At 36.9% G+C, this 22,848-nt stretch overlaps 1 protein-coding gene across 1 annotated transcript in view; it reads right to left on the bottom strand.

The window, feature by feature from the left end:
- Positions 1–4,359: 4,359 nt before the first annotated feature.
- LOC139694083 (zinc metalloproteinase nas-4-like) overlaps positions 4,360–22,848 on the bottom strand; it is a 30,935-nt gene continuing 12,446 nt past the window's right edge. Inside the window, exons 3-5 of the mRNA XM_071592508.1 lie at positions 7,643–7,951; positions 5,435–5,568; positions 4,360–4,461 (exon numbers count right to left, since the gene is read on the bottom strand). Of these exons, the coding sequence (XP_071448609.1) occupies positions 4,360–4,461; positions 5,435–5,568; positions 7,643–7,951 (545 nt within the window). The remainder of the gene's footprint in view (positions 4,462–5,434; positions 5,569–7,642; positions 7,952–22,848) is intronic.

The following is a 22,848-nucleotide window of genomic DNA, read 5'->3' as shown; positions in this document are numbered from 1 at the left end:
TGAGATATTGTTGGTACTTGCAGGTCCTTCTACTCGAAATCAACTGGGGGAGATGGCAATGTTCAGCTCATTGCGACGTTTACTTTAGAGTGAATGAAGAGGATTTAGGCTATTAGGGGTAGCATGTTGGGTACAACTAACGTAATTAATCGCAGATACACTACCGCCCTCTTACCTGCTACTGGCAAGTAATAATCCGATCGACATTGTTGCGTGAGGATAAAATATTTTAATTCTTATTCTTTCCTAAACATTTGAGAATTCAATTTTGTCTCAGGGAATCTTATGCCCACCATGACTTGCAGAAAAGATAGTGATACATTACAACTGATATAACGTATTACCTATAAGGGTGAGTCGATTCAGGTTTACATCCCTCAGTCCTTCGTAAAAGCTACTAGCATGACGCATTTTCATAAAAAACGGGTAAACATGACAATTACTATTTCATCCATCCGTCAACAGGCATAAAAGCAAGTCGCTACTGCCATCAAGGATCAGAGTTCTGAGAGACTTTTGTTACGGCATCATTTTGAAAAGAAAGTAAAGACAAGAGGTGAGAGAGGAAGGAACAAGTCTCATATTCTATATTAGGACGTGCATCTTTCCACTATTAGAAACCGACAATACTCAAATGAATGGCTGGGGAAAAATGAAGCTACGAAAAACTCACCGGAGCAGATGAAACGGTAACAAAATATAAAAAAAGTCTATCATACCCAAGTACAATTTCTATAATTCTTTTAGGCATATTTTTCGTATTCTTTGCATTGAATGCTAATTGATTCTAAAAAAACAAAAAATAATAAATATCTAAAATACGTGCCTGATTGGCTTAAATAAAAATTAGGATTACGATATTTCTAGCTAGACAAATACGAAGGTGAAGGCAACATGGTGTTACAGTAATTTCAGATGCATTGATTCCAATCTTTGTTTGAGCATGACTGAGAAATCTATTTAGGAGTAAACATACAGCCGTTAGTAAGGGTCTCTCCCCTCCTTTTTTATGCATTAAGCCAGCCTCATAAATGATTCATATGAGATGGCAATACCTAAAGTAACATTTTTTCATTAAGAGGCAGGAACCTCTGGAAAATTTTAGTGTGATGATAATTGACAATTATGGAAAGTCAAAAATGCCTACCATTTTTCCCAAGTCATGTGTGAAAAAACAACAGAGAGTGGTTGCATATATCATTAAGACTTAATCATATAGTTACACTGATATACAAGGCATGTCCTAATTTTGGAGAAACTCCAATTTTTTTCAAAAGTGTCCCCAAGTAATTGCACCTTCTTGTACACATTCAAAACTTCTAAGATAACACAACCATTTTGAAAAATGACTTGGTTTAAAATAAATTCAAAAACCTACAACCTAGTTTCTTTTCTCTGATTCTTCCAAGCCTTTGAGCATGAATTTTTCAACAATAATTGGTAAATTAATAAAAGTGCCTGCCCAATATTTTCTGCAGGAGAGAAATATTCCATCCCACTCCTGCCACCACCCTCCCTCACATGCATTCCTTGAAGTCATCAGTTAGTTCTTTCTATGATTTCTGATTAATAACTCTGCCAAGAAAGGTAAGAATCATTTGGAATTTCAATCCTTCTACCTTTAAAAGGTGGACAGAGATAATTTACTTTGAAATTTAACTTAAAAATATAATATAAATAAGTTTAATGCTAACACTTGTTTTTCAGCCACTGCTATGATTAATGCATGAATTAACTGGCCTTCATTTTCCCAATAAAAAAATGTGCATGAATTAAAGTCGATTCCTGAAACTTAAAATGGTTATCATTTCCCACCACATAGCAATGGATATTTCATAAGAAATCTTAAGTGGTGGTTTAATTATTACATTTTAAAAACAGTAAGATGTGATGAAAAAATGTAGACACATTATGAGTCACCCACACCATTCAAATACAGAGTAGAATAGAAAAATATACACCACCATGGAAATGAGCTGGGGTAGAAAAAAGCATTGATACCACTTAATCAAAACCTTAAATGAATTCAAAGAACTCTGGTAAACATGAAAAATTAGTAAAACATTTTAAAAGCTCTGAGCTGAGACCTCATAGTATCAGGTAAGGTTAACAAAATACACTACGTATAAGCACATTAAGACATCACATAAAAATAGAAGGCCACATGAATTTAAAGGCATGGATATTAATAACCAGGATGCGACCAAAGTCCCAAATTAATGAAAATACTCCATGCAATTACTAATACCACAAAGGATGATAATCATTTTAAAAGAAATAAAAATGCTAGTAAAGATAAATCCATAGTTTTCAGACAGTGAAAAGGGAATGAGATTGGAAAGATAAACATGAATAAATTATTGAAATCATGCATGTGACAGAGAAAGAGAGGAATTGATATAATTATGTGGTGCAACATGAGAATACAGAAGTTAAAATGGATAGAACCAAGAACTGAAGGCAAAAGGAGACAATAAAACCACTGAACCTATTTAGCATAATGAAACCGAATATCATTGTGGAAAGCAAAGTGCATCAATAGAAATACAGAAAGTCCACGGATGTTGTACAAGAAATAAGCATATGAAAAGACAATTGAAAAAAAATGTGTGCTCATGATGATATTAGTTGATGTGATGGTAAACTTTAAGAGCACTGCATCAAGCCAATTCCAGGACTAATGACGGTTGATGATTATACTGTGCCAGAAAGGGTAGTGCATGAGAGCAAATGAAGATAAGGTAAAGAATTCAGATTCTAGATAACTTGAAGACAGGTGAATCATAGTAATCAACCAAAATTTTGATTTGATAGGTAAGGCTAGTGACACATAATACAAAGCCCAATGGCATAAGAACCCTTATGGAAAATTTGGTAACCACTGAATCATTAATCGTCAAACCATTCCTCCTTAAATTTGTCTAGTTTCAATAGCAGAAGTGCCAATGTGTTATAAATTAATGTCTGTGGGTGCAATCATACTTCTAACGCTCCAATTATTACAATGATGAGCAATCATGGTGCACCACCAGAAACTTGCGCTGTCCAATGTTTCTTACATCTTTCAAAAACTACTGTAAATCTCCACACAAGTAACACAATGCAACAAATGGTAATAAGTCTCAACACTTTTGTATGATCTAATTGCACATGCAGGCATTATGTCTTCCATTTCTTCATGGCTTAATTCCAATAATGCTTTTGTGCATGCCATTCCACCACATCAGATGAAAGACTCTTTTAATATGTGTCCACAAAATAACAAAATATAGTCATGAGGAAACATCTTTGACAAGGATATGGGGATTTTGAATGCGAGAAATAAGGTCAGTGTAGGTGAGTTTGTGGCAGGAAAAAGTGGTGAGAATAGGAGCAGGTTTGGTTTTCAAGTGAGACTCTTTATTAAAGAACAAATCGATACAAATGCAAAGGAAATTAGATGGTATAATGAGGCAAGATTGAAGTCATAAAATGTCATTAATTCAGCAAAGACACCATGTGTCCAATGGAATGCTTCTGGAAGCCAGGTAATAGGTTAAAGATGGAGGGAGATCAACCTGGGAAATATTATTTCTGGGCATATATGTACATTTGTTTGATAATGAGTGTGGGCCAAAGTAAAGGCACCAACAGAAATCTGGCATTAGAAATGTCCACAATTTACATTCTCAACTAAACAACTAACTATCACCAAGGATATTATTGTCCTCTATAATGGCTTTCTTGATTAATTCACTATTCAAGAGAACTGATGTCATTTATAAACAACTCTTCCATAAAGTTACTAACAAAAAGATTATAAAAATTAAAATAATTAACACTCTATTCAAAATTTTATTTAATAAAACCAACCTACTACTTCCATGCCAAAAATATACTTTGAAGTATATGAAATATTATTTTGAAAATTAAATGAGAATGGTTTATGCCCAAATTCTAACAAGAAACCATAAAAATAAAATTCTTATATTTTCATTTCAATGGAAATGCAATTCATTTAGAACTGATTTGATTCTGTCATCACAAGACAGGTGCCAAACATATAAACAGCTACTAATTCAAACAAAGTCTCTCCAAGAATGAATTTCATGAACAGCAAACAAATTCTCTTAATACTGCATTAAATGATAAACAAACCAGTCTGGATAAAACAACAAATGAGTCAAAAGCGAACTCCTAAGATACCATGGAACATGCAGTCACTATTCTACAACCACAGTTTAATGACATGGTGAAGAAAATATCGACCACACCTGCTAGGTGAAAATGATACCATTAATCTGATGACATTGGTTGAGTAGTAGGAGAATGGCAATCCCACATCATACATGCATAAAACCTATTGTCAAATACAATATATTATTTAATCTTCTCATATTGTTGACATCGGTACATCCTGTAGATCTTCTGTACATCTTTTCTGCTCAAACCAATTCTTTGCCCAATGTCCACATTGCCAATCTGTTATTGGAGTATTATGGAAGAAGAATGTGTAAGTAGTCTTCATTGGTGAAATTTGAACAAGTGAAAGTTATAAAATAAAATACCATAAAAAAAGGGTGGATACTGCATGAAGCAGAGTGAAACAACCAATGTGCAATACAAAGTCAATTACAATAGATGGCTAAAATTGTTCCAGTATTGCTGAGTGATTTATAATATAGGATTAATATCATGCCCAATTGAACTTCAATACTCAACTGATTCAGTATAAATGAGTCAATATTTTTAACTGGCATTATTTTTACCAATGCATAACAATTGGATTAAAGAATAGCGATCAATATGGAGTAGAAATCATCTCGCATCATTCCTTTCTTTCAATGTTAGTGATTAGGTTGTACAGAAAGATAGAAAGACATATTCAAGATTTTAAAATAAACTGATTTTCATTTAAGGATTTAAGTCAATGCTCAACCAACTGCCAAACAGATTGCATTAAATAATAAACTTTAAGTATTCGCCACACGTTCCCAGTATATTAATTGATGCAATAATACCTCCAACGGACAGCAACCTCAACGATCAATTTGCATTCCAGGCATACTGGTATGGAACTTTGAATAAATTGAAAATTTTCCAACTAATTGTTTTTTCAAAAGAAGTGTAGCTTTGAAATGATTTTACATTGCCAAATACCAAATTTTATGCATTAAACAAAACTATTTTGGCAAAATACATACAAGTTATATCACATTTCCAAGTTACAGCGTCATAACTATTTTGAAAAATTGTTAAAATTAATGTGATTAGTATACTCATGGCTACTCTAATGAAGCAAAAATGCAAATAAAAGAAACTTCTAGTGTCAAAATGAGAAGCAAACCACATACATATATATAACTTTCAAAATGAGGTGCTCATTTAAATACTTCCACTCTGCTTACATAGGTGTAAGTGACCAAAATGTTGAAAAAAAAAATAAGATTCTTACCATTGGTACAATAGTAGGTTTCGAATTGGCAGAAAATGCATATGGTGAGTAATGCATTACACTTCGATAATCATAACCCACTCCTTGGGCATCCGTGGTATCCGCTGAAGCCTTTTCAAAGTTGACCTCACGCCCTAAAAAGATTTGCATTTTCTTCCTTACATAAAATCTAAAAGACATGATTACAATGGTCATTCTTTTATTTACCTTCATTTTCTTCATAGAACAAACTATATATCACCATGGGATATTTGTTATACAGACTTTAAATAACCTTCCACATTCATGCATATACAGGTAGTTCAAATTAATTCAAAGAAAATCAATTTTTTATCATGACAGAATTTATTTTATTTATTCTCTCTAATGTAGGATTTTCATAAAAATTTAAAAAAGCCTTTATCCTTTCTCCACTTCATTGAATTAAAACAGGGTGTCAAGTGCAATATCCAGGAAAAGTTCTTGGCTTTTTCGTATAGTGTTCGGAAAAATTTTTGGTTTTCTGGGATAGATAAATTACAGTGCCATACATGTATTTAGGCTTGTAACCTGGATAACTTAATCTCAAAACCCTGGCGTAAACAACAGGTTTCTCATAACGGATGGATAATGCAGTCTGCTTTTAACTAAACTGTCAATCCTCCAGCAAATGTCAAAAACATAATTATTTGCATTTTTTACCCTTTCATAACGGGAGTATTCTTGCCTTTTGTCATTAATAATGGAAAAATAAATGGTACCATTGAGTAATATATTCTTTCCTTACTACAGTTTAAAAATAAAATGGAAAATTTGTGATAAATAATGACCACGATAGAAAATATGTAATGCCGTATCAAAAACAACTGAAGTTATAAATTTGGCTATTTAAATCTTTCCAAACACCTGAACTTAAGATTCTGTACTAAATCCATGCCCTCACACCTCTCCCAGTATCTCTTTCCACCACTTATAGCATCTCCCTTTGCATCCTATGGAGCTGTCATTTAAGTATCTCGGGTCATTCCCATCTGTATTTATTAGCTTCCCTCCCTTTGCAAGGATCTGTAAGACATGAGCCTCCTCCTTTCATCCCCTTTCACTAGACTTTTACATCATTGACTCATTTAGGTGACAAAGGCATTTTTAATGGAAATTATTGACTAATTCAATCATGAGTTTGTGCTGAAAGAGTACACTACTTCGAGAGACTTCCTGTTCTCTGTTTTTGTATTATTAGAACTATTACTGGCATTCTACCATTAAAGATAGGTTATGGGTGAACACAGAAAAATCATGGCTGCATTTCTTAGCTTTGCATAATAAGACTGAATCAAACACACCACACAACATCAAATTCTTCTTTAAATCAACATTCTTCCCTTCTTTAATTCAACGTTCTTTCCTTCCTTCATTCTGTCCAACATCCCTAGCCTCTTCTTCCCCCCTACTTTGCTTGCCTAATGCTCTCCCCTCTATCACAATCTTCAACATCCCATCTCCAATCAAAATTTTCTACGGCCACCTTTCACACTCCCTTTGGATTTCTCCCAACAACTCTATCTCCTCCCCAACAATGTCTATTACCTTTTGCTTGTTCTCCTTTCCATCCATTACATGGACATACACACATTGCATTCATATGCGTGGTTAAATGAAACTAACTTTTTGAAGCAAATTTAAATATTGGCTGATGTAATAATAAAGCATATATAAGATTTCCCCTCCCTCCATTCCCAATGAGGAAACATAACGAAATGGCACAAGCACTCCTCCTCCCTAAAAGCCATACATAATCAAAGGAAAGCCTTTACAGTCATGTCGTTTTTACCCTTTCATGAAAGTGGTTATACAACTGGAACAGTCCAAAAAGTATTACTGACTTCCATTATGTCACAGTTTTTCATTTAGGTACTCATACCAGGGACTTTAAATTATTTCTTTGAAAACATATCTTTACATGTTGAGTGAATTTTGGCCACCAAGTTCTTTCTTACAATTCATTCACAGCATAAAACAACCACGGCCATGGTGAGACTCTTAACTCATGGTGCTTTAATTAACAGTTGACCATTGCTCAACAGGCTAACTGGCCAGTAAATAAGAGCAAATCATAATAGACGTTTCAAGGTTTACATGTGAAAATAAAGGCAGAAATGTACCATTTTTACATGCACTTACTAAGCGAAGCTCTCACTAATTTGCGAAGAAAATACAAATTGAGCATACCTTTTTGAATGTTATTCCACTTGATGGTGACATGTCTGTCTCTCTCATGCCTATTCTGTTCATGCAGGAAACCAACAGCATGCATGAGCTCATGAATAGGGGTGCCCACGGTGGCAAGACAGCCTGGGGACTGTAGATTCAAGACCTGACGCCCTCCGATCTTTCCGACGGATGACCAACACCCAGTTTGATCGTTCTCTATGTGAATGAAATCTCTCTGTCTTGTATTGGTACGTGGAATGAAACGAATGCATGTCAGCTTGTGGAATTGGTCCATTGCCATTTGGATTTTGTCACGATCATTTTGGCCTGAAAGATAATTAAAGCATTGAAACCCCTTATTGTATATTGAAGGCATTTCCAAAATCCAAAGTATATTACACATTTATGAATTCAATGAACGGTAATAAATGCACATGTAATTGATAATTTCTCTAACATTCTTGGGCACCACCTAGTGTTTTTTTCTTATTAACAATTCATACAAATCTCTGTCAAAGATAGTATACATTTAGATATTGAACTGAGTAGATGAGTAACTACAGTTGAATACTCCTAGGCACACCGGAAAAAGATAAAATGGTTGTTCTTATTGAGTTATTTTTTATTGCTCTAAGCAGACAAATAACTAAATATGCTACATTACATACATTGTAAGTATAACATTATAGTAAACATAAATGATTATCCACATACCTGTAATGCAATCTGGGCCAGGATTCAATAATATCATTTTGGAACTAATTTAAAATTTGCAAAGAAAGACCAACTATGTTGAACAGCCAGATAAATGTCAACAGAAGAGGTTGGAGACCCAGGAAAATAGTACTTATTCCAAAAAAATAGTGCATATATAATTTTCAACGCCATTATTTTGATAATATACGTATTCATCATTGAATTTGGTCAGGAGTATGCAACAATGGAACATAAAAGAGTGATTCCATAATAACCTATTGTGAAGGACATAATAGTACTTCTACATAAACACCATAAAGGACTGATAAACAATAAAGGTTGACTACGACTTATGGAAAAAGACTAATTCTTGTCAAATGGCCCATGCCAGATATGTTTATTTCTAAAACAGAGAGATTATTAATACTTCGTGCCATTAGGACATATTGCTAAACTCAAGCAAAATAAAAGCTAACGACTCTTTGCTAATAACTGTCAACCCTTTTCAATGTCAAATTAAGTTCAAAACGAAATCAAGCTATAAAAATATAGCTTTCATCCTTCATTTATGTAAAATGACATCTATAAAGTAATTATTTGAAAGCCAGGCTATAATTATGGAGCCACAAGGAAACAGACCACATCATATTTCCAGATTACAACTCAAAGGGTGTATGAGTAACAAAGATGTAGATTTGGATTCAGCAGTTAAGAAAGTGATGAAGCAAAAAGAAAGTTCTGAAAAAATTTTATTAAGATAAGGGTGAGCACTTTAAGATGAAAACACCATTATATACACCGAGAAGGAAATAAATTAAATGAAAGGAGATGAAGAAGTGGATGCCCTAAGGGAAAATTTTATGCTGCCTTTTTCCAAAGAGCATGACAAAAAATAAGACATGAAAGCTCAATTGTCAACAAAAGAACAGGAGGAATGAGTAAACACAGAAACCCCACAGAAATACTGAAATTGGAATCACTTAAATACATGACTACACGTAGAATAGAAGAACCATGTGCAGGAATGCTATTAAAAATGACTTAAGTAATTGTATTGTATGTGAGATTCCCATTTTGTTTAATGCAGAGTTTTACATTTAAGACATTGCAAAATAAAAATCTGGAGCACTCTTAACATGTTCTATGTCATTAACCTGTTTTAGTAGGCAATTAATCGCAACTGCACTCAATTAAGCAATACCAATAAAATTTTGACTTTTTCAGCACCTCAGAAGGGCACATTTTGTGCAAATAACTGTTCTCTTCTAGCAGAAATTAACCACACACATGAAATTAACTAAATAAATGGTTCAAAAATCAGAGAATCAGATACCTTTCACCATTCTCATGCCTATGTGGAAAGATGTTTAAAAAATTAAAACCTAAAGGAGTATAAACAGAGTCGACCCATGAGAGAATGTGGTAGAAGGGAAGAAAATTAATTGATGAAATTGGGTGATTTAAGTATGAAAACGATACATTACAAATATATTTATATGGATCTTCACGTGGATACAGATATGAGTAAAAGGGATGGGAACACAGGAGAGATAGGGAGGGTGGAATCGAGCTAATCACAAGTGCAAAAGTATTTCCTTGACATGGACTTGGATGGAACCACGGATCTTTCGACTTACCAGGCTGATGCTCTATCTAGTTGAGCTATCAAGGAAATGCAATTTACATTGCATTGCACTTGTGATTTACTCAATTCCTCCTTCCCCTTTTCTCTGGTGTATGCCTTTTATATGAGTTCCTATCCCTTTTCCTTATATCAATATACATGTAAATGAATACATGTTCGCCATTGGCAGATTTTTGTGTTTGAATGTGTGTGTGTTTGTGAATATAAATAAATATATATATATATATATATATATATATATATATATATATATATATATATATATATATATATATATATATATATATGTGTGTGTGTGTGCGTGTGTGTGTGTGTGTGTCCCCTCCTCGGACTACATCCTAGACGTGGTGTTCTCCTTGGGCTTGTGCGTTCCAATGACCCCTAGAGCTGTGCTGGCGGGAGTAATAATTATTGCTCCTGGTAGGGTCACCCATGCCAGATAGGTCGAAGGTTAGGAGCCAGACGAAAGGTAGTCCACGCAGCGTCTGTCCCTCAGTGAGGCGGCTGCAATGGCGTCTGACCCCAGTGGGGCGGCCAGTAAGTGATGGTGTCACGTAAAAAATATTATTGAGGAAGGCAACGGGAAATCACCTCAATTATCATTCCCAAGATTAACACGATGGACTATACAGAGATTTTGAGTCCTAGCAACTACGGGGCTCGGCCCAATCGGCCGTGTGTCGTGCCCGGCAGCGGGGGAGGCAAGGCTTCCACGGTCGTCATCCCACGAAACCCTTGCAAGGGAGAACCAGCAGCAGCAGGACAGAAGACGCAGGAGAAGAAGACCAAATTAGTAAGAATAGGAACGTGGAATGTTAGGACAATGATGAGGACAGGGAAATTGGAGAATGTTAAGCGAGAAATGGAAAGGGGAAATATCGATATTTTAGGTCTATGCGAGGTGAGATGAAAGGATAGCGGGGATTACTGGAGTGATAATCATAGAATATTATACAGCGGCGGGGACGAGAGGCAACGAGGGGTTGCCATAGTATTAAATGAAGAGGTAGGAAGAAGCGTAGTCAGCATAGAGCAGGTAACGGATAGAATACTACTAGTAGAGATAAAAGCAGAACCGACGAACTTGGTTATTATTCAGGTATACATGCCACGGAGCAACCATAAGGAAGAAGAGGTCGATAGGATATACGATCAGTTAGAGGATGTAATCGCGTGTGTTCCTGCAGGAAACATTTGATAGTGATGGGGGATTGGAATGCGACGGTAGGCGAAGGAAGAGGTGGTGACGAGGTCGGGGACTACGGTTTAGGCACGAGGAATGACCGCGGGGAGAAAGCAGTTGAGTTTTGCAGGAGACAGGGCTTAGTCATCACCAACACTTGGTTTAGACACCACAAAAGACGCAGGTATACATGAAAAATGTCAGGTGACTCAGAAAGGTATCAGCTAGATTATATCCTGGTAAGACACAGGTTTAGGAACAGTGTGATAAATTCGCACAGCTTCCCGGGAGCGGATGCGGACTCTGACCACAATTTAGTTGTTATGACATGTAGCGTCCGTTTCAAAAAGATAAGGCAGGGGCGTCGAGTCAGAAAATGGAATGTAGAAGCATTATACTGTTTGAAAAGGAAGGAATACAAACAGACGGTAGAGGAAGTCATGGAGGATGGTAAAGAGCTAAATACTATCGAAGAAAAATGGGAAAGTATTAAGAAAGGGTTGTCTAAAGCCGCAAAAGACACTATTGGAACCGTTAACGCTAAAAGGAGCGGGGAATCCGTAAAATCAGTTAGGTTTGCTGATAACCAAGCTTTAGTTTGTCAGTCAGCCAAGGGGCTGCAAGCATTGCTGAGTGAATTGGAAATTCAGTGCGACATGTATGGGATGAGAATCAATATTAATTAAACAAAAGGTTATGCGATTTTCTAGAAAGAAAAAGGCCAAGCTTAACATTAAAATAGGAGGGCAAAAACTAGAGCAGGTAGAACAGTTTACGTATCTCGGTAGTGTTTTGGACCAACACGGTCAAAGTAGTAGGGACGTAAGGAGAAGAATTGCGCTAGGCAAAGAGGCTTTCACGAGGAGGAGGGAGTTGATGACGGGGTCTTTGAGTAAGGATGTTAAGAAAAGACTCGTAAAAACTTTGATATGGAGCGTAGCTATGTGCGGCGCGGAGACGTGGTCATTGAAGCAGGAGGATAGACGTAGATTGGAGGCTTTTGAAATGTGAGTGTGGAGATGAATGGAGAAGGTGAAATGGACAGAGAAGAAAACAAATGAGGAAGTGCTTGGTATGGTGGGGAAGAGAGGGGTTTGTTGGGAGCAATCCTATGGAGGCAGGAAAAGTGGATGAAGGGGGTGTTGACCGGCAGTGGGATGTTGAAGACTGTGATAGAGGGTAGAATGTTGGGCAAAAGAGGAAAGGGAAGGAACAGGATAGGGATGTTGGACGGGATGAAGGGAGGAAGAAAGTACTCAGAGATGAAGAGGGACCTGATATAGAGTAGGATGATGGATTTTGTATTTTGTTAGGAGTAATAAAATATTTGTTTGGTAGTTGTGTCCATCCAAAAAACTACCTTTACCGGTAGATTACCTTAAAAAAAAAAAAAAAAAATATATATATATATATATATATATATATATATATATATATATATATATATATATATATATATATATATATATATATATATGTGTGTGTGTGTGTGTGTGTGTGTGTGTGGGTCGCGGTAGTCCAGCGGGTAGAGCATTGGACGACTGACCGGATGGGCCCGGGCTCCGTTCCCTGGCAAGTCTCTGGGCCCCTGCAGGTCCACCCAAGCTATGTGATTTTTCAGGTCCCAGATATTATTGGGAAACCATAACCGGCACAGGGAAAGGAGCTGGCCCCTCTACTCGATGCGTGAATTTTACACGCCGTTGGGCTTAGTACTGGGTCTACTAAACCAACCGTTGGGTTGATTACTGTGTTATGTTTATTATATTTATTTATTTATTATTTATTTATTATGTAATCTATCAGTTAAGGTAGGTTTTGGTTGGACACAACTACCAACTAAATAAAACTTATATTTATTACTCATTTTATTGTTAGTTTTTTGTTCAAATAATTAACTTTATAATCATATCAGAAAAAATTAGCTTAAAATGCTCGTAGTATTAAGGTTAAAAAGGGTTATGGTCCCGTTTCCTTTCCTAACAATGTGTTTTTTACAACGTGGTGAGATACTTGTTACTGTGGGGACTTATTTGTCTAGTTTATATTGTTGAGGTCTCGATTTTAAATTTGAATGTTTATTATCCCGTCGGAGAGTGAAAGCTTTTCCATTAATATCACTCAATTGTGCTGATAGAGGCATGACATATCCTAATTAGGAATTATCATGCCGCCCTACTTCAACATATTAATATCATAAGAACTACTTGCCGGTATCCTTTCTTCTGGATTACCTTGGCACTAATATTAACTTCTTTAATTTCCTCACTCACACTATCTCAGGTAGCAGTTCTTCATACGATTGATTTAAACTCTCTATCAGGGTGTCAATATTTCGCCACATTGCATGGCAAAAGGCCAAGCGACGGCCTAGGCGGCACCGTAAAAAGACTGGCTGCGCGAGCACGTTGGACGCACGCACTTGCAGAAAAATGGAGAAAATCTTATTAAACCTCCTAAATCCGGAAAAAATAGATTTCGCCAAACGGTTTTAGTAAATTGCGTTTGAGATAAAAATCGAGCAGGCCAACATAAGGTTTTTCCAAAAATTGTCAAATTGAAGTGGAATCAATATATCTCGGGAAAGCATTTTTTTACCTGAAAGAAGTCCAAAAAAGCCAGGAGAATCTGTGAAAACGTGACGAAATACAATTCGCCGTGTGTAACTCATATCTAGGGTAGGGGGTTAGATCCTTTCCCTGTACCGCTAATAGTTTCCCAGGAAAATCTGGTACCCAAAACATCACACAGCCTGGGCGAAGTTAATATTAATATTGAACATATTTATAATTCCTGAATACTATGGAATATTTAACTACTGTGAAAATAAATTCATATTTCTACAACTGACGAAAGCAGCGCAGCTCCGTTTCACCAAGATCATTAAAAATGACTGGACATTCGTACACTTCACGACGCTGTTACTTTTACGGGTTGGTCAAGACAAAAAAGCCCAATAAAATAATTTCAGGGTTTTATTACGCCATCCTACTCATAGTTTTTCCATCCTGACCTACCCTTTGTACCTGCTGCATTTTTTAAAGTATTCTATTCTAGTCCTGAGACTCCTGATATTCCATGTCTGAGTCTCTTCAAACACATTCATTTATTACTTTCTCGGACTGCCCCTTTCCCTTAAATCATTCATTCTTCTCACTTGTATGAGGGTATTTCGACTATTATTCAACATTACCAAACCAAAAAAGGACACTTCTTTCTTGCCTATTCATTAAAGATAATTCTTACAAGCCCAAGCCCACGTTCTTTCGCTAGCCTTACTATCCTCACTCAATCTTTCCCCATTTTTACAACAAACACTCACCACGTGCCCCAAACCCACCTAATGTAGTCAGCATTTATACTTATCTTAGTTTACTCAAGTTTGAATTTCATGAAATAACGCGGGGAGCAGTACACTACATTAAAATACTTCCAATCAAAATTTGTTTCTCCTGCCGAAAACAAGATAACCAGGTAAAATTGTTTAATTGAGTAGTTCTCTAAAGAGATATTTTGAAAGTTTTTTCCCGATAATCCAGTCTTTCGCTAATGGATCCGGTCCTGCTGTTGCCAGATAAGAGGAAGTTGATTGTATTCAATACAGTAGGCTGATGGGAGTTGACGAGTCTATATTAATGAAGATTAAGAATGTGGAACGCCGATACTAAACGTGATAAAAAAGCAAAGGCAAGTCGAGCCGAATATACGAACGAACGGGCAGTAAAATTAAAAATATGAAGCAGTCAAATTAATTAAACACGTTTCATGTAGTCCATGAAAAATAAATGCCATATACAAATTCTATGTGAAACTAAAAATCCGTGATATTAAAAAATTATAAATGATAAAACAAAACTATGTTGCAATTAAAATATTTATTCATAGTTGCACTAGAATTGTATCACGACAATGTTCATAATGGTACAGCAGTCGAAGGTAATCTGTTGTGATAAACCATATAATTACACGTATAAGGCCCAACATCATCTTTTCAGGCAAGTAAAACTTCAGACAACAACCTACGTCAGCCTAGAGCTAAAGTTAAGCCTTCGTCCGAAAAATTTAAATTTCAGTCGAGTAAAATCGACCGAAAGAGTGGATTCTGAATTAAGATGACAACAGTTAACTTGTTTCCGAGGTAATCACAAGAGTCAGTAGCACTGCACTATCGAGGAGTGAGAGAGAACATTTTTCCCCGAGACTTTTACGTCAATGGCCGCGCTGGCGATTCTCTTGATTTTTAAAGAGAAGTAAGCATTGAAGACTCATTGGTTCATAGGAATGACTTATTTAAAAACACCTCATGATTATGTTCGTTAAATTCTACCCACTCAAATTTGGGCACAATCCCCAGATCCAGCCATGGGATTCAATAACTGGCTAAAACGCGCCGGTTCCTATGTCTAGGGCGATTTTCCTCCTTTCGTTCCAATAAATAGGGTCTCCCGTGTATATTACGTAGGAAAAATTAAGCAAGCTTTCTTTTCAAATTTGCGATTTTTCTTAGCGTTCATTCTCTCTCCCAGGAGTGATTTCATCATTTCATTGGACCATGTGTTTCTCTTGCACCAACAGTTGCAAGCTTGCCTATACGTACAGTCGTGTGAAGAAACCCATTCAACTATGAAACGTCAAGATGGATATTTGGAATGAAATTACATGAATTAGGGTAAAAAAAGTTTGAAGATATGGATTACGTTTTTATCCACGGACCGCGATTACAGATTACATCGTTTATGTGGTTTAAATAGAGCTGCGGCAATTCGTTCCTAATTTTTAACTTATTTTTTTTAGATAAAAAAAAAATTCTGATGGAGGTATTCATGAGATAATGCATTACATTAACCGACAATGAGCAAAAACGATGTTAATAGTGCTTAAATATCTCACACACAGCATGCAAATTTTGAGAATATTATGCATAAACAAATTTTCTGGTATCTTCCCACAAGAGTCGCCAGAATATAAAAATAGCTGGAAATATTTATACAGTAGCATGATAACATTTCTTTCAGTGACAGATCCTTTGGAACTTGAATGATATACTGTGAATGGCTTAAGCATTTAAGCCAGGCTTTATAATGTCTCGTTAAAGTGAATGTTAACTTTGACCTCCTGTTAAGGCCAAAACTCAGTGTTTACTGCTAGTTGAGTTCAAAAATGACCACTATAGTTCAGTTCTGTATATAAAGTGCAGCACTATAATGGAAATCACATTGCTAACTGTCATCTCTCTCCAATATGGAAAGTTTCCACAAAGTGAAACTTGAAACTATACGGTTCAAAACTGACCGTTAAACAGCTCAATAGTTTGCAGACGATGCCACTACACGTATAGTTACAATGTCCACATTCACTAATGAGCAATCTTATACGTTTATAACATAGAAATTATAGATTTTCTCCACCTCGAGTTAACGTTCACATTAACTAGCGATTGGATTTAATCAAATATGATGAAATCAGACCTTAAAAGAGTCTTGCAATGTCGTGAAACTTGGAAAAGATTTTCACATCCAAACGAAGTTAATGAATTACAAAGCTATCCGCCAAACATTTTAAATTATCCATGAAGTTATTAAATGGTTTCCTTATAGCTGAAATGATATTTTAGTGTGAGGTAAAGAGTTTCCACTTTCCAGGCATTCAGTTCAATTCAACGTACTGAAGTTAATTTAAAATAGGAGAAAAATAATATTAATTCAAATTATTTGTGTGCACCCCAGTAAGTATTGATAAATGTAACAACTGAAAAAAATGTAACCATGAGGGTCCTAAAGTCGACCATCATAATCAAATACACATTGAACTTCATTGTGTTACAAAGACTACATTCAAGAGCACAGCAGCATAATTAGCCTCCCCTATCCTCTTCAAAAACCCTTCTATACATTTACCCCACATGCTTTTAAGATCTTCAGTGTTCTCTATGTCAAGCCAAAGAAAATTGGATCATACTGTACTGGCTAGAGCAGTTGTAGTGTTAAGGCGGAAATCAGTGCGAGATTAGTGTGGAATCTCCATGCTTTGAAGTTTACTTTCGATTAAGATGAGGTCGGTGACCAATCAGCGCGAATTTCTAGAGTGGCTTTTCAATATTACTGGATCTACAAGGGTTCTGGTTATTTTGCAATACATGCCAATGTAGATTGCCAAAAATTGCCTACCTAGAGGTAGGCAATTTTTGGTACAGAACTTGCATACAGCTAAAACAGCGCAAATGCTATATGGAAGTGCTCCACCAGTTGGTCCTCATTTTACACCTAATGATGGCCCCATGCCGCAATGTTTTCATGCTCGGAGCGACGAAATAGAGAGTAGACAGGGCATTTATTTTTTATGTGGCTTTATATAAAAGTTAACTTTTCGTGCCCGGAGAAATTGAGCCATCACTGAGAACGATACGCCAAAATCTAATCAGAATCGTACTAAAAAACAAGTATGTTAGTCGTTTCTGAAAAAAACCGTATTTCTTGGCTGAACAAAAGAACATAAAACAGCGAGATAATGAATTGTCTTCCGTGGAAAGCGAGAGGTTAGTTTTTTTTTGGAATGAATTATATTTAGCTTCGTTGATACAGCTTTGAGGTTAAAATCTTTCAAAATTAAAACAAAATGAAGGCGACTTTCTCGGTGGGAGATTTTGAACAATGAATGGTATCGGTGGAGAGATTTTAACCGGGAGATGTGACCACATACTGGTTCCGAGAGCAGTGAAGGCAAAGAAAATGATAATTCACATTTATGTATGCACCTCAATTTTCTCGAATGAGAAAGTTGTGTACACGAAGGTGCATTTACTACCATTTGAATTTCAGCTCCGAGATAATTTTTGTTACTTTTTGAATTGTAAAACAACGTCGCATATTATATCCTAAGAAATATTTATCTGCCAAAGGTTTTGGATAAGCACATAAACCTCGCAGGAGGTCGTTGCTGAATGCGTCTATCAACTAGCACCATTCATTCACAGTAGAAATTTGCTCATGAAAGTATCTTACTTTTCATTTTAGGAGGGTTCCCTTTGAAAGCGAACTAAACTAAGTCTTTTTACGGCAAAATGACCCTCATGAAAGTGAATTAAAATGAATCTCTCGCATACGAAAGTGAATGAAAATGAATAACTTAAAATCGATCAAGTCGTAGTACGAGCGAGCCACCGAATAAATTTATGGAGACGGAGTAATCTATGATAAACAAGGATTATGTTAGAATGGTTTTCATGGAAGCAGGTATATTTAAAGATATCACGTTAGATAATTATGTGGCAACAGACATTTCAGTGACAATTAGGAGCGGGAATAAAAAATGCAAAATGAGAACGATGTTCCTTCCACATTCCCGGTCGAATTGGAATGGATTTCGAAACTAATTAAGAATATTTGTAATGAATTCTATGGTCTCGGGCTCAACTTTGTGGAGGTTCATGTTCGTAAGAATATTTGTAGTTCAGATATAAAAAATAAAGACCGTTAATTCCTACTATTTCCTCCCAAAAACAATTTCTACTCTCTGAACTTGGTTATCCTTTGGGGAAAAAAGTCTAAAGTTATGCATTTCATTACATTTTACATAGTAAATTTCCACTGAATTATATTCAAATAACATCTTGCAAGGTGTGCAACAAATACTACCGAAAATCATCAAGTGCATCAACGAACATTTCTGGGCTTATTTTAAGAATTACCGTCCGTTTTTCAACAATTGAATCAGGCAAAAAATGGTTCAATGTCTGTGAACGTTTATAAACCGTTAAGGCACTCCACTTGACTCCCGAGTGATTGATATTTTACGCGTTTGTAGGACCCCTAGAAGTTATTGCGTACATCGGAAGGGATAGAATTTGCGTTAATTGCGGAGTAAAAGTGATCACGATAAAAAATACTTATTCGGAGCATTGAACAAAATAAAATAGTTGACGACCGGGAGAGTTCCCCATAGGCTTGGTAGTCATTTCGTGATGAGCTTTGGTCGGAAATTCTATTGACACACTTCCATAGGATTGGGAAAAAAATAAACAACGGAACGAGACGTCGAAAATTCGATCGTTCCACCAGCTAGAACACTTGAGCAGTTCATTTTTCAATTAGGAGTAGCCGGGTATTTTAAGGGGAAAGAACAACTGAGGTAATTTCGGACTGCAAATCCGCCCACAGAAAATGTATCAAGTGACAACACAATATCCCTGCTCGAGACCGGTTTCGAACTCGCCATTTCAGTAACAGCTGAACGCCCGATATCCATTGAACCTTCCATAATCCGTTATTGAACACTTGATGAGTTATATCAAGAGTATGGTCACTTAAAGAGGTCGTGTTGGGAAAGCTTGCTTAAAATGATGATACGCCGATAAACCTGAACAGTTTTGAGCGGTTCAAAGGGTTTTTGAATATAGCCCCGTAGTTGAATGCAGTGACTTCAATGGTCGAGCTGGAGGAAGTGGTAGGTGTAATAATAGGCATCGACTGGTGGAGTTAGTGGAACAATTATTATTAGTAAATTGTCTGCAGTTAAATGTAGGTTATGGATTTACACAGACTGGACACCGATATCTTTCTTCCAATGAAATTAAACCTGAAACTCGACATTACAGTAGAACCTTCTTCAATTCTGCGTACTTCCTTTTTCTTTATTCCGCCAAAAATTCCCTCCCCAACTCATTCATCTCTTGCCTAAGGTTCTCCCCTTTATCACAGTCTTCAACATTCCATCGCCGATAAAAATGCTCTGTAACCACTTCTCCTGCCTCCTTTGGATTTCTCCCAACAATTCTATCTCTTCTCCACCACCATGAAACTAGTATCTCGTTTGTTTTACTTTCTGTAGAGGAACAATATGAGTTAGAAGCAATTAGTACCTTCTTTGCCCATTAGTATGAGAATAAATTCATACCTCATAGAACAATAGCATCGTTGTTCCACTAATGACTACTTTATAGTAAAGCGAAGGTCAAAGCTGAAGGTGCAGGATGTAAATGTTTAATGCTTGAGAGGAACGAACCGTGAGAGTGACCACTGGCTTTTAAACTGTCTGTAATACTTTCCACATATGCACAAAGGTAAAAAAAACAGTGGGTGGTCAAAGCAGGATTGTAATTGATAGAAAACAGTAAAATTCTGATTTTTTGGAAAGTATGCAAGGCAGTTTGTTGTAGCAAAGGAGGCTGGAAAGGAATTTAGGTATGGCTCAGATTGCAATGAAAGGCGAGTATAGCCATGTCAAGAAATGTATTAGTGGTGGAACTATTGAGGCTTTGGGAGTAAATGAAAGAAATGAGAAGCCTACATGGAGAGATACTGAGATTATTACTACAGTGCAGGAAAAATAGATGAGTTCAAAATTCCTAAATGCTAAGGATGACGGAAATAAGGAAAAGTATAAGAGATTGAACTGAGAGGTTTACAAAAGAGGTGATCAGGGAGAATATGAAGAAGTAGGAAAGTGAATGTGAACGAAAATAAGGAATGATGGGAGGATTTAGAAGCCATGAAGCTTGGAGGAGACAGAAGACAGAACAGAACCTAGAGGAAAATGCTGGGAGCAAGTGGTTATGGAGTGAAAGTAGGAGTTCTTCGGAAGCCTCTTGCAAGAGGATGGGAAGATATTTGTAGGGGACTGATAGAATGAAACCATTAAGATACCTCGTCTACATATGGATCTACATGAAGTAATGAGTGTGGTTACGAATGAGGAAACAAGAGAGTCTCCTGATTATTATCTTATTCGATATATGGTGAAGAATGCACGTGGTGAGCGGCTGAAATCGATGAGAAGTTTGAGAGGTTTCTTAGTGGAGAGGGAGTGCATATAGAATGGAGATCTTTTAACATTACACCCATTTGCGGAAAATTCAATTTCAAAAATAATCTCGGTAATTATACAGGAATAGCCGTCACATTTCTTTTATTAGAATGCCGCACTGCAGAATTATTCAAAACAGTTTCGAGGGGGACAATGAATAGAAACAAAAATAAGAACAATGAGGATTTAAGGCAGGAAGGTCAGCGATTAATAACAGCTATACATTAAAACTACCCAAAGAGTAGAGTACAAGTTGAAACAGAGACATTCACTAGGCTGATACAGTGCGAAATAAACTAGCATGCGTTTCATAACACAATAAGATAGGAATGGGGATTATCTCCGTCACTCGTTAATTAACTATATTTTGGCATAGGAAATTAAGGAAAATGGGAGTTTCATTAAATGAAAAATGCGTATGCGTATCTGACAGTAGAAACAAAAAGGATAGATTATCTATGTTTGGACGGGGGAGAAGATAAGGACTTTGTGTGAGCTTCTTAATTAGCTTGGAACCAGTAAATATGTAGTTACTGAAAGAATAGAGGCAGAAACTTAATCAGGGCAGTGCGTCCAGTTTTACGAAATAGAAGAGTGACACTTAGGGAGAAGAAGAGGATATATAGGCCATCGTTACCAAGTGTGATGTTATGTGAAGCTGAGACATGGGATATAAACGAGAGATAAAGTTCAATGGATGGCAACGGAAATGGATTCTTTTGCAGAGCGGCGTACAAGACTAGATTGGGCAGACTGAGAAATACTGAAATGAGGGAAAGATTGCTAATGGGAACTGATATCCTAGATGATGCTCAGAGGAGGTAGTCTTAGTGGTTCTGTCATCTCAATGAGATGGATTAGGATCCTTCACCGAAAAATTGATGCAATGGGTGTCAATTGAAAAGAGAATAGGAGGGAGACAAAGTGGACGGATGGTGTAACTGATTCAATGGCAGCAAGGGACTTGAATTCTAAGGACTACAGTGATGAAATTCGATGAAAACTGACGATGGAGAGATGCAGAAATTTGCAAAAATTGGTAATAATAAAAATTCAAATCGGTTTGTAGCTGAACAAAATGTCCAAGGTGCGCTCTATAAACGAAACTTATTCCTTTGTTCATTTATTCTGTCATCACTACGACTACTCAAGCTATCCTTACTCCCAAAAATGAAAAGTTTTGGATTTTTTGGAAAATTATCACAATCGAACGAATAAACAGCACGGCCATCTACTTTCCTGCAATTTCTTAGGCATGAAACATCATTGGATGGACAAAGTACAGGGTTCGTCCGGAAAATAAGTGTACTGATTTTTTCCCGCCGCTCCAGGCGCGCCCAGCACCGCTCTGACGGGCTGCGATTGGAGGGGGGTATGTTGGCAAGCGACGCTAAAAAAGGCAGTCGGCTCTGAGCTGTGGTGTAGTGAGGAGCTCTGTTAACGCGAACCTCCACGCTCGACCCACGTCACGGAACGCGATGCCGAAGTTTTTGGAGCAGCGTTATTCCATCAAATTTGCGGTAAAGCTTGGGAAATCGTCTACCAAAACTGTCGGTATGATTAACCAGGCTTACGGGGAGTCAGCCATGTCCAGAAACATGATCTTTCGGTGGCACAAGATGTTCGTGGAGGGCAGAGAAGAGGCCGACGACGAACCACGGCCTGGACGCCCATCAACGACACTCACCGACGAAAATGTGCGAAAAGTTCGCGATGTACTGAACTCTGATCGTCGTCTTAGTGTTCGGATGATAGCAGAGCAGTGTAATGTGCCAAAAACAATAGTGCACGAGTCGCCCGCGTCCGGCCAGCGATCAAAAACATCTGGCGGCTGCATCACGACAATGCGCCGTCTCACACCGCGCTTGTCGTGTCGGACTTCTTGGCCAAGCACGGCGT

The sequence above is a fragment of the Hetaerina americana genome, unplaced genomic scaffold (genome assembly GCF_022747635.1).
Source record: "Hetaerina americana unplaced genomic scaffold, ioHetAmer1.1.p SCAF_5, whole genome shotgun sequence".
NCBI classification, from domain to species: domain Eukaryota; kingdom Metazoa; phylum Arthropoda; class Insecta; order Odonata; family Calopterygidae; genus Hetaerina; species Hetaerina americana.
The sequence above is the reverse complement of the archived record's forward strand: the minus strand, read 5'-3'. Positions and strand labels throughout refer to the sequence as shown.